This window comes from Salmo trutta, chromosome 25, assembly GCF_901001165.1.
Source record: "Salmo trutta chromosome 25, fSalTru1.1, whole genome shotgun sequence".
NCBI classification, from domain to species: domain Eukaryota; kingdom Metazoa; phylum Chordata; class Actinopteri; order Salmoniformes; family Salmonidae; genus Salmo; species Salmo trutta.
The window spans coordinates 40,831,301-40,844,871 of NC_042981.1; the positions used below are offsets into that span (position 1 = coordinate 40,831,301).

The 13,571-nt window shown below is 41.5% G+C and overlaps 1 protein-coding gene across 3 annotated transcripts in view; it reads right to left on the bottom strand.

Moving 5' to 3' along the window:
- Window positions 1-207: 207 nt before the first annotated feature.
- Window positions 208-13,571, bottom strand: part of LOC115162574 (leucine zipper protein 1) — an 87,827-nt gene continuing 74,463 nt past the window's right edge. For 2 of the 3 annotated variants that reach the window (XM_029714014.1, XM_029714013.1), the window contains exons 4-5: window positions 4,121-4,401; window positions 208-3,736 (exon numbers count right to left, since the gene is read on the bottom strand). In XM_029714014.1, coding sequence (XP_029569874.1) covers window positions 4,162-4,401 — 240 coding nt within the window. In that variant the 3' untranslated portion in view covers window positions 208-3,736; window positions 4,121-4,161. Of the gene's footprint in view, window positions 3,737-4,120; window positions 4,402-4,623; window positions 4,650-13,571 lie in introns of those variants that run through there. The other variant, XM_029714015.1, reaches the window with a different exon arrangement.

Genomic DNA, 13,571 nt, shown 5'->3' on the forward strand with positions numbered 1-13,571 from the left:
CCGATATTGGTCTTTCCTATTCTATCGGCGCAGCCGATTTCCCCTTTAAAGCCTGAGCGCACTTGCCTCTCGTGTGAAACTCCTGCAAGCCGGCACCGCTCATTGCTAGTTAGCCTGTCCTCAAGGAACCTCTGGGATGCTTGCTAGCTACCCACTCATGCTGCATATACATTTAGCACACTTGAATAATGCCACATGGAATGTAGAAATGTTTAAAGTGTTAATTTACTGTTAGGCAAAACAATGTCCATACAGACTGCAGCACTTTACAAAGCAACATACCAATAGCTAGTGTTCATAAAGACAACTTTTCTAACGTCAGCTCACTACCCTAGAACTTTGTGGTAGCTACCATAAAGCAAAACATGCTAATTTCAAAGCTGATTGTCACCAAAAATTGGTGTTAATAATTCACTGCTAAATGACTACACGAGTGGCCAGTGGTTTCTTCTCTCAAACTGCCTGGCTACATAAGTCCTGAGTGGTGTATTTTCTCTTAAAAAAGGTGCTACACCTCGAATTTCTCCCATGTGGAAAAGCTAGGTGAATTGTAACAGCACTAGGCTGCATTCAAAACAAAATCTCCCCCATCCCCAGCATCCCATTTCCCCGTAACAAGGCAGAGGCTCACACTTTACTTCTCACGCCTTTTACTTTTGGTTTTCGTCCACCAGCGTCAAACAGCTGGTAAAAAAATATATTTTTTGTTTTTGAAAAGATATTTCACAGCGATTTAGATGGTACAATGATTCCCTACACCAGTGGTCACCAACCGGTCGATTGCGAGCGACTGGTTGATCTCCAAGCATTTCTAGTCAATCACCAAATATTTCTGTAAAAAACCCAACGATAAAGCCTCGCGTTACTATTTTTATTTTTTTCTTGGTTTCTCGCTGTTGACGGTGAGTTTACCTGATTCAGCAGCCCTAGCGATAGGAAGGCAAATTTATCCCATTTTGAACCACTTCATGTGTCTTGAAAGTAGAACGCCGACCTACCTGGCAGGCCCAGAAAGCAATTCAAGTGCACCTATAGGCCTACCGAAGTCCAATCAGATAGATCACTGCACTGTTTCCTCGAGCAATAGAGTGTAAAAAGAAGCAAAGTTGATACTGTGAGATTTCAAAAAAACATTTAAAACCATGACTAGAGAGACTCAACAAATACACCAAAGAGTTTGTTTTTATGAGTAACTTCCTGTTTAAGTTGCTATTCAGCACTGTCAACACTCTGTTCAACCCTTTTATAAGCCATAAAATGCACATTCTCCCTACTTCCACTCACGCTGCAACCAGCACTGCTGCTGCAATAAATGAGTATAGCAAAGCTTGCGTTGTTATTATTAGTGGCTTGTTAGTGGCTTGTTTTAATATCAAGGAATATTTCACTTTCTCTGGTCATAGGAGTAACATGAAACAGTGCACGAAGCAGAAATAATGCAGTGCGACTTGAGTTTCGCCATCAGATGGAAGACCGTGTCCCATTTTCACAGCAGAGGGAGGGAGAGCGAAGGGACGGTGAGTCGGGTGAGGGTCAACCTCACCGCTGCTCGCTCCCTCCTCAGACTGACCAATAGATGCAGGCAATCAGTCCAGTAAAAAAAAAAAAAAAGTATGCTCACTCAGCCTCTCAAGTAATACGACAAATGATCGATTACCAGTGGGATCATATACCTATAATTTCAAAATGAGAACATTGGCACGGCAATTCAAGCATAGTCAATATGCAGTGATAATGTATTGGGCCTATAGCCTACTGCACAAACCTCATTGCTACATAACCCGTTTTTAATTGGTTAATGTTGCATAGGCTTAAGTTTTTTTAAGTCATGTTAAAAAATAAAAAAAAAAGAGCGGTAGATCTCGGCTTGCATTTTGACTCAAAGTGATCTCGACTCAGAAAAAGGTTGGTGACCACTGCCCTACACTGTTAAGTGCATGTTTTCTCACAAACTGAAATTGAGCGAACAGTGTAGAATTAGAACAACCAGTAAATGACGGAGCCATTTCTACATTGTCTGCTCGACCCCTTTTCCACTAGATAACACAGCCACAAAGTCAAAACAGCTTTCCCATTTTGACAACAGATGCAGCTCTGGCGGGAGAAATCACTAGGCGAATATCACAGCCAATCACAACACTGGCGGATAAGTAATACTGTGAAACATTATCATTCCACTATATTATGAACATTCTGTAATTACAATGCAACAATTCAGAAAAATCCTATGTGTAGCACCTTTAAAAAGAGACGGCCCGCGTCTTTATAAAAGAAGACAATAGGCTACTTCTATTAACATTTTGTTGATCACTAGGCCTAACAGGGTTTGGTAGACTACTTTCTAAATGGAATACGTTAGTTGCCTGTCCAAAATTGTAATCAGTAACATAATATGATTACTTTCAGTTACTTTTGGATTACTTTCCTATTAAGAGGCATTCGAAGAAGACAAAAAGGATCCATCAAACACATTTGGTGTGTCATCATAGTGGTTTCTGACTTCTGGTCAGACTCCCTCAGATGGAATAAACTTAACACTTGCATCTTTTTTCAATGATTCATTGAATGTCATTGAAAAAACAGAAAGGTATCACAATGTATGTTTTTCCCACAAACATAATTTCTGAATTTAAAAGTAATCAAGTTTTTCAAAAGTACATGTAATCAGTTACTCCCCAACCCTGAGGCTAACATGGTCCCAAATGGAAGGGAACCAGATTGTCATCTGTAGACCCATAGATCATTGAAATGAGCCCAAATGAGCTCAAAAGCTGAATGCATGCAGTCTTATTGGGTATGAATTCACCTGTATTGTGAGTAGGCAAGCCTATGCCATCTTGATTTACCCAGTTTATCAAGAGATTAAGCATTCAAATCAATGATTACCATTATGTTATGTAGATAGATTGTTAAAAAAAAGTAAAATTGATTGTATGATTATATAATTGATTTGTGGCTGTCTCTGGGAAAATTTATCAAAATCCTTAAATTGAATTATATTCATTATCGGCATAAAATATTGGCCGTCGGCCTCCTTGACCTCCAAAAATCAGTATCGGTATAGGCCCTTAAACCCATATTGGTCGTTCTCTAGTTGTCGATATAAAGCAAATGCATGGTCTAAGCGCTCACTAAATTAAGTTTGAATAAGTCAAAGATCAGAGTAGATTTATTTTTAATCCAAGTAATTCGCTCCCCGTTTCTGGTCACATGGGTACATCCTTTGTGCGGCTTGGGAGCTCCGCTGGGAAGTTCCAAAGTGAGGTCTTGTAACGGTCCACTCCGAAAGACAACAAATCCTTCCTGTGTCTCTCTCGCCCCCCCCCACCCCCCACACACACACACACACACCTCTAGGCCCAGCCACCCAAGTGATCATCTCTCCCTTGTCGAGTCTGAGGAATACATTATAATACATCTGGCAGGAGAAGATGCGGAAGAGGATACATTCACTGGTGGTGAGGTCCACACCAGAGCGATACTGTATATGGGCACATTATAATAAAACTGATGTTGTGTCTGTGCAAATGGAAGAGTGTGGTTGAAGGTTTCAGAGGGTGGCCATCTTGTTTTTGCACTCAGAGAAGCATGGGTAGGTAGGTGCTGGACAGGGACTTGAGAGTTGTTTATTCTTCTGTATGGCTGTGACTGCTGTTGCTCGGGGATTTAGATATGCTTGATACAGTACATTTCTCCTTGTTGAGGGGCTCCAGGCAGTTTGGGGGCATGGAGAGCTCTGGAAAAAAAAAAGAGTGCACAAGTCGTATACTAAGAGAGGGCTGGGCGGCAAAGTGCAGTCAAGCAGTCACTAGTGGCTCAGTCTGGAGTCACATTTTTATCCTCTGACGGAGTTCTAAAAAGATTCCCACCATAAAAATACAGTAGTTGTAATAGTCATGGCTATTACACAGTTTCAGTGAGATGAGAAGATAATCTTTCATGTTATCGTCAGGTGATAACACTACACAGTATCAACCTGTATACACTTTATCAGAAACTATATCAGAAATGAAAGATACTCTTGTTAATTAACAATGCTAGGCCAGAAAGCAGGCTCCTCTGACATCCAACTGTAAGTCGCTCTGGATAAATGATAAAAATGTCAAATGTAATATCCTACCTGGACATTATGAAGCGGAGCTACTAAGATGGTTGGCCGGTTTAGTTGTCGGTCTGACGGTTGCTCCGTGGTTGATTGCCACGCCCGGTCATCCTCTCCGCATGGCCAGCCTGACCCCTACTGGACCACAGCTCTGGTCTGGAAGCCGTGGTTCCCGTTCCTCTGCTGGCCCCTAGGTCAGGCCTGGAGCTCCTCACTCTCTCCCTCTCGTAGGTACCCAGGTCACCCGGGGCCGGCCTCGTCCTCCGTGACCAAGAGCTGGGGTTAGTGTTGTCGGCAGCCTAGTCACAGTGAAACAGAAACAACAAACACTTATAGGTCATTAACTCAACGGTCTGTGAGAAGAAGTGAAATCTTGGCAAGCCGCTGCGACTGTGGATTTTGCCTCAAAACAGAGGGAGAAAAAAAACCTTAGACCAAAAACAAGACACCCCAGTGAGGAATTTATAATTTATATGGGTCTCGACTAGCAAATGAGCACCCTATAAAACTTGCTTGCATACCTTCACGCAACCTCAATGACCTTGTTCTAGGAAAGTGAGAGATGACAGTGCAGTTAGTAAACGTCTGAAAGCAAAGGCCTATGATTTCAGTTTTAAAAAGGCTGTAGTACTGTAATTAATGACAGGCCGCTGGAATCCCATCCTGCCTACCGCAGCAGAACGTTGCTAATTGCTCTTAATGGCCGCTCTGCGTCTCCTGGGGATGACGGGCAGGCAGACAAGAAGCCTGTTACAATGCGAGGGGCTGCCAAACGGGCAAGGCAGATCCAAGATGGCAACTTCCTGTTCTATTCATTCCAAAGGGAAGAAATGACCAGAGCACATTCTGCATTGACTACAGCATTACCGCTGAAGAGTTGGGTTATACTGCATTTTGAGTGTAAACCATATGTAAATTATGCTTCATGAACACCAAATGTACAATAGTCATGTTCTTTTTTGGGGAATTGTTTTCAACACCAAACCACAGGATTATTTTCTGAGCCATTGAAGCTGCAACTCTTGACATTTTCCTGTGGATAGCGGAGATGACTCCTTATTCTAGAAAAAAAGTTTATTAAAAAGGTTCTGGGTTGGATGGGCCAACAAATATAGGTTATTTAAGTCTTTCAACTGAGTGGCTTAAATAAGCAATGAGTGCAAAAACCCCAGAAGCTACTATGGACATTTTCCCATAACTAAATCTTAATTTCAGAAAATATTTCTGCTTGTGGAATGTCGGAACGTTATAAATGTTGGTTAGGCAATTTGATCTGCCACATGAGCAGAGGAAATGTACTGGGAACGCCAAGTGCTGAAGCCCTCATCACAAACCTGCTTTGTTCCCGCTTCACTCAAATACCTTATGATTGGGGGCTGATCATTTTTTTTGTAACTAAAAAAAAACTAGACATCAAATCTGGCCCCACTTTTTGTTTTGAGATAAAGTGAAAAAGTTTGGGTGGGGTGTATTTATTGAGATTTAAGACAATAGACTTTTGACAAAGCCTCAGAAAATCACTCAGTTCTGAAAACACCCCTTCAGGCAGAAGTCATGAAAACGTTTTGGCTTATATTACAGCACAGAATCATGGCCAACTACACAGTTTACCTCGAGGACAACACAAATGGAGTGTTACATGCATTACATGCCTTGCAAAACAAGCCATTGCTTTGACATGAAAGCTGTCTAATTTTGGTTGCGTTTCAGAAGCACATCACTTACGTTCCATGTTAGAAGCGAAGTGTGCCAAAGCTGGTCTCCAAGCAGACAATGCTCATTACACCCAAGGTAATACATTTCAGAGAAGCCTTAATTCAATCCGCTTATTAAAATTTATGTTTTGAGGTCTTTGTCCAGGGAAGACTTTAATAGCTCTAACATACCTTGTGGAACCCATTTCTCAATCACTTTTCTTACAGGCCATTGGGATCTCCTCTGATGTTTTAACCACCTACCAGCTCTCCTCCGTGGAATCGTCCAAGTTTAACTCCAGCGCAGATTGTTTTTCCAGGCTTTTTTTAGGTCAAGTCGGGCAAAAACCAACCAGAATGACAGCATGGGCCACGCATTTCATCTTGTTGCCACTGAGTTTGACTGACTCACACAAAGGATGTTTTCGTATCGCAAATCAGACAGATCAAGCTATGGTACACAGCCAACCATAAGTTCACAGCCCATTCACATACCATCTGAGGTTTCTTAGTTTTACAGTGGGCTGCAAAAAACAACACTGACGTTCTGTGCTGTACTTGGAGGTGAGAATGGAGAGTTAGTGAGGCTATATGCAGTCAGTCGCCATTTTCCCACTGGCCATACAAACCACACAGAGACCCTTATAATCTGATGCTATAATGCTGTCACGACTGTGACCTTTCAATGGAATAAGAGATGTCCCCTAGGATCTCTATGATGAGGGGTCAAACAAATCATATGAGATAAATAGCCATCTACTGACAGATAGTCACCCTCTGTACTGAAGGACACCAATTGCTGGGTCTTCTCTTCAGTGGCTATTGATTATGTGGGGTTAGCCTGAGAGGTCATAACAGGCAGAGGTTAAAACGTCTGGATCAACTTCAATTTCTATAAAAACAACTGATCGAAAAATGGACGCAAAAACTATGGCTGGTCAATGATCAGAGAAAGAGGCCTCATGATAGGCAGAGCTACTGTGCATTGTTGTCAAACACTCATTGATATAGCCAACCTTATAGATGAAACGTCACCCTGGGACAGCAGAGCTGTGTATAGACTAGGGCTGACTCTATTTAGTCAATTGTTTGGTCGATAGACTGTTGGTCGACCGAGATTTCTTTAGTCGAGCAGTCGCAAGACACCAGGTGCACGAGACACCGGTCTGATTCGCGCCTGTCTCAGTGGACTAATCCAGGCCACGGGGATGGCACAGTCCATCCCTCTAAGACATATTATACATAATATAACCATATACAATTTCAGTAAAAATAATTGTGCAACACTAATACATCTAATATTATTTTAAAACAAATGTGTTTTCTCCCGCTTTGGATACGGTCGCTGTCCGCGCTCCGGAATCATAATCTTCAGTGCTCCGTAGAATTGGCACTATGTTGCTATGTGCATAATAGCAAAGTTAGCCAGCATATTGGGATTGAGAACAAAGCGGCGGCGGCAGCAGCATCAGAGATGAGGAAACAACCCTCGCTTTAGCCTACGTGGCTAAGAAAATTTAGGAGAGGAAACCAACTTAATTAGGTCTATAATCAATAACCTAACTGTTAAATGTGCCTGGCTTTATAAAATCATCCAAATATATCTACAGAAATAAGACAGATCTTGCATCTGTTGTCTGTTTAAGTGATTGTTTAATAGCCTACTGATTCCGTGAGCACCAAGCCTCATGCAACGGAAAATGTCAGATAAAGGAATTTCACAGATTCTGCTGTTTTTAATCTTTGCTGTACTGTAATAAAGGCTTTACACATTTTTTGTCAGAACAAACTGGTATTACTTATAATTTATTTAGTTGTTTACACTGTTCCAAACAGTAATTCATTATTTAATCAAATAGTGTGCTTAAAGCATCAGACATCTCAGTGCATATGTAGTTGATTTTATTCAAACACAGGGTATTGTCTATATTTGGAAAAATACTTAAAACATTTAGACCAATCGATTGGTCAAAAGAAAAAAGACGACTCTCGGTCGACCAATATATATTTTTAGTCGGGGACAGCCCTAGCATAGACAAAATGAGAGAGATGTCCATGGTGGTTTTGATGGTCAACTATAATTCCCTTCTATATCCTAACATTCAGATGCACATCTCCATGACAGTTGACACCGCAATTACTGTCCATCCTATTGCCCTTCACCCAATCAATGGCTCATTGTAACTGTAAAAACACTACAATGATGCCTCAAGCCCCTTTCTAACGAATACTAACTGCACAACTGGAATAATAGAGGACGACTGCCTTTGGTGAAGTTAACAGAGAGAGGCATTTTGGAAACAAGCACTGTTGATTTATAATAATATTCCCTTTGGGAGGGTGCAGAGGCAACAATGAGTGATTGGAGCACAAAAAAGAAATCACAACAAATTAGGTAGTTCATCAGCAGCACACAGCTGGTTTTGCACTTCAGGAACAAGTCGGTTGCATGGAAAGAGCTCATCCTATCAGCGAGGGCTAATGTGAGTAATGGGAAAGAGGATGGATTGAGGGGATAAGATTAAGTTTACGTGCTGGAATTGACTTGAGTTAATGACCCTGATGGCTCGCTCTCTCTCTGTTAAATGAATGGGACTCATTCAGGTACAGGTGAGGGCAGAGAGCCCATAGAGGTACGGGACGCTGAAAGGGCCTCTGGGGGGGGGGGGGGGGGGGGTGTTAGGATGATTTCATTAAAGGCGTCTCCTACCGATTCTTGAACTTTTCCTGTTATAAAGGGGATATCCCAAGTATAAACACAGTAAAGTACACACGCTAAAAGGGTAAAAAAAAAAAAAGGGTTTTTAGCAACATAGTGGCTTTTTTTAGACAACCGCAAACTTCAAGGTGCAGGGCATTCAAGGAGTTGGTTTGATGGTCAAATGTGATGTCATCAGCCTCCCCCCCTACTGACGGCTAACGAGGGGCTATAGGGGGCATTATAAAGCAGAGTGTGACAGCAATTACAGATCTAAGGGCCGTGTTGCCGGCATGTTATTTATTTAATGTCTCGCTCGGCGGGAGATGAAAAGGTTGGTGGAGGGCTGGTGACCTTAGCATCGGAGCCCTGTGTTTGTTTTGACTGCGAGAGGAGCTGGGTGAGTTGAGTTGCACAGTATCAAACAGAGCCTCATCGGCCAATCAGCAGACTAGACAATGACACATCTGCAGCTTTGTTAAAGAGGGAGCCCTGACCCCCTCGACCCCTGACCGGACCCCTCATAATTAGCTGGACCCAGAAATGTACAGTTCAGAGGCTACAACCGCAACAAGCATCACTGTTGTGTGATGACCCATAGATCTAGTCATGCTTCTTTAATACAAGCACTAAGCAGGCATAACTCGAGCTAGTATGAGCTATGAAGCAGACACAAAACAGCCCGGACAGACCATTCCAATGACCGCTTTATCAATAAGCTTGTTGTTTCCCCTTCATAAGATATGCGCCATGAAAGATACATATACACACGGCTGATGGATGATAGGGGTGAGGGGGCATGGGGGGGGGGCAGTTGTCATTTTCACCTTATCTATTTGAGGCCCTGTATAACCTTTAGCTGTGCCTCCCCACTGCAAGTGGCTATGGATAAGAGAGGGAGAGGAATAATGAGGTCCTTTTGGCTAGAGCAGGGGTTTTCATGTGATATTTGAGTGACAAAAAAAATAACAACATCTATGGGCTAAAAAAACCCTAAATAAAACACATTTCTAGAAAGCATTATAACTATGTGAATTGACATTTTATTTATATTGAATGCATGCGTATCTGCGTGCGTGCCAGTACATATCAGATTGACTCACTTTCAACCAGTAAATGCGAACAAGCTTGTCTCTCGTGTCTGTTTTAATAAAAGTGAACGGTGTCAGATAGTCAGCCTTCTCTCAGACATAATTGAGCAGACTACATGCCATGCTTAATAAGCAGCTAAATATCGGACACCAGTTGTCTGCAATACATTGTGGGAAATGGTGTCAAATGGAGGCCAGCTACATGGAGGTGTGCCTTTGAACAATGCCCATCTTCAATTATGTAAGGAATAGCACACCGGCTGGCAGGTCACAGTTGGTAAGCTTCTGGCACAAAAAATACAAGCAAGGGGGGAAAAAATCCTTGAGGTTTAAAAAAATAAAAATAAAAAAAATTCCTCCCTGTTGAGGTCTTTTCATTTTCATCCTCCCTCTCTTTTTTGTCCCACCCTTTTCTCTTTGTGCTGACTTCAGCACCAGGAATCAGGCTCAGAGAACTGCTATGCTAAGCTTGAAGTTTTAGGCCCAGCGTCAGTGAAAAATAGTGTCTGAACACTCATGCAAAGTGGACACACCAGAAAGCTAGAGTTGGTGTTTTCTGGACTATATTTTCCAAATAGCAAAGTAGGTACACACAGTGCTCTAATTGAGGGGGTGTGTGCCATACCCCTTTGTTAGCTTAAAGATGTCCTCCAGTGATTTTGTTAACGTTTCCTGTTGAAAAGCTATATCCCAATTATAAATACAGTGAAGTACACACACTAAAGGAAAACTATTTTACATGTTTTTTTAGACAACTGCAAACTTCAAGGAGTAGGACATTCAATGAATAATTGGCCTTCACCTTTGCTAGAGGAAAAATAGCGGAGCAATAGAGAACAAAAGAGAGAAAAAAGTCCCACCACCCCACTTGTGCCATGTCATGAGGATACCTATTGAGATGTGCCTTTTGTTAAGTAAATCAGGTGTTAAATGAGGTGAAAAGGGAGCCACTAAGATTTAGCCCTTTTAAAAAATAATAATAATTTTTTACAGTGAAAATCTCAGAAATCCTTAGCAGAGGCACTCCAGAGACAAAAACGACAGCTGGGCCTGATTGAGAGAAGGGAGGAGAAAAGGGTCAATCATAACAGCAGTGGCCTATCAACATACTGTACAATTCCCCATGTGTGTGGCGCATACAGACTAGTTTGAGCAGAACTATCGGTCGGGCAGCAAGCATGCGCAGCTCAAACAACTGGTTGTCCCATGGAGCAGCTCACAGACAAATGACTGCAATAGAGTATTTAAAAAATATATATATTTATTTAACCTTTATTTAACTAGGCAAGTCAGTTAAGAACAAATTCTTATTTACAATGACGGCCTACACCGACCAAACCCGGACGACACTGGGCAAAATTGTGCGCCGCCCTATGGGACTCCCAATTAGAGGTCGACCAATTATGATTTTTCAACACCGATACCGATTATCGGAGGACCAAAAAAGCCGATACCGATTAAAATCGTCCAATTTTGATATATATATTTGTAATAATGACAATTACAACAACACTGATGAATACTTTTATTTTAACTTAATATAATACATCAATAAAATCAATTTAGTCTCAAATAAATAATGAAACATGTTCAATTTGGTTTAAATAATGCAAAAACAAAGTGTCGGAGAAGTAAAAATGCAATATTTGCAATGTAAAAAAACGAACGTTTAATTTCCTTGCTCAGAACATGAGAACATATGAAAGCTGGTGGTTCCTTCTAACATGAGTCTTCAATATTCCCAGGTAAGAAGATTTAGGGTGTAGAAATTATAGGACTATTTCTCTCTATACCATTTGTATTTCATATACCTTTGACTATTGGATTTTCTTATAGGCACTATAGTATTGCCAGCCTAATCTCGGGAGTTGATAGGCTTGAAGTCATAAACAGCGCAATACTTGAAGCACAGCGAAGAGCTGCTGGCAAATACAGGAAAGTGCTGTTTGAATGAATGCTTACGAGCCTGCTGCTGCCTACCACTGCTCAGTCAGACTGCTCTATCAAATCAGACTTAATTATAATATAATAACACACAGAAATACGAGCCTTAGTTCATTAATATGGTCAAATCCGGAAACTATCATTTCGAAAACAAAACGTTTATTCTTTCAGTGAAATACGGAACCGTTCCGTATTTTATTGAACAGGTGGCATCCATAAGTCTAAATATTGCTGTTACATTGCACAACCTTCAATGTTATGTCATAATTATGTACAATTCTGGCAAATTAATTAACGTCTTTGTTAGGAAGAAATGGTCTTCACACAGTTCGCAATGAGCCAGGCAGCCCAAACTGCTGCATATACCCTGACTCTACTTGCACAGAACGCAATAGAAGTGACAATTTCCCTAGTTAAAAGAAATTCATGCTAGCAGGCAATATTAACTAAATATGCAGGTTTAAAAATATATACTTGTGTATTGATTTTAATAAAGGCATTGATGTTTATGGTTAGGTGCAACGACAGTGCTTTTTTCACGAATGCGCTTGTTAAATCATCCCCCGTTTGGCGAAGTAGGCTGTAATTCGATGATAAATTAATAGGCACCGCATAGATTATATGCAACGCAGGACAAGCTAGATAAACTAGTAATATCAACCATATGTAGTTAAGATTGCTTGTTTTTTATAAGATAAGTTTAATGCTAGCTAGAATTTTACCTTGGCTCCTTGCTGCACTCGCATAACAGGTAGTCGGCCTGCCACGCAGTCTCCTCGTGGAGTGCAATGTAATCGGCCATAATCGATGTCCATAAATGCCAATTACCGATTGTTATGAAAACTTGAAAATCGGCCCTAATTAATTGGCCATTCTGATTAGTCGGTCGACCTCTACTCCCAATCACGGCCGGATGTGATACAGCATGGATTCGAACCATGGACTGTAGTGATGCCTCTTGCACTGAGATGCAGTGCCTTAGACCGCTGCACTACTCTGGAGCTGAAATAAATTGTACTCATTTCTCAAAACTCATGAAAAGAATGCATCAGTGAGTCATATATCCTGCAACTTTACGCCTGTTTGTGTGTGCCCATGTGTGTTGTGTAGCCAGTGCACATGCCGTCAATTCTAAGGCTTTCCCCCAAAAACATCCCATTTATATGTTGACTCCAAAGTAGCCCTACCTGGCAGAATAGTATCATGTAATTTGTAGCCTATCAATCAGGTGGAAATTTGTTTTTGCAAAGCATATTAAAAAAAAAAATTATAGTGTGATTTTGAGAGTGAAAACCTGAAAAGACTAGGAAACTCGGAAACATGCTGAAATGCAGGCTCCGGTTAGCATTCCAAATAACATTTTATTGGTCGCATACAGATTTAGCAGATGTTATTGCGGGTTTAGCTCCAACAGTGCAGTAATACCAAACAACACATACAAATCTAAAAGTAAAAGAATGGAATTAAGAAATATAGAAATATTTGGACGTGCAATGTCGGAATCCGGAGTATAAATATGTATATACTGTACATAATAAATAGGTAAAACAGTATGTAAACATTATTAAAGTAACCAGTGTTACATTAACAAAGTGACCAGTGTTCCATGTCTATGTACATAGGGCAGCAGCCTCTAAGGTGCAGGGATGAGTAACTGGGTGGTAGCCAGCTAGTGCCAGTGACTAAGTTCAGGGCAAGGTACTGGGTGGAGGCCGGCTAGTGATGGCTATTTAACAGTCTGATGGCCTTGAGATAGAAGCCGTTTTCAGTCTCTCGGTCCTGGCTTTGATGCACCTGTACTGACCTCGCCTTCTGGATGATAGCGGGGTGAACAGGCTGTGGCTCGGGTGGCTGAGGTCCTTGATGATCTCCTTGGCCTTCCTTTGACATCGGGTACTGTAGATGTCCTGAAGGGCAGGCAGTGTGCTCCTGGTGATGCGCTGGGCTGACCGCACCACCCTCTGGGAAGCCTTGCGGTTACAGACAGTGTAGTTGCTGTACCAGGCGTAGATACAGTCTGACAGGATGCTCTCAATGGTGCA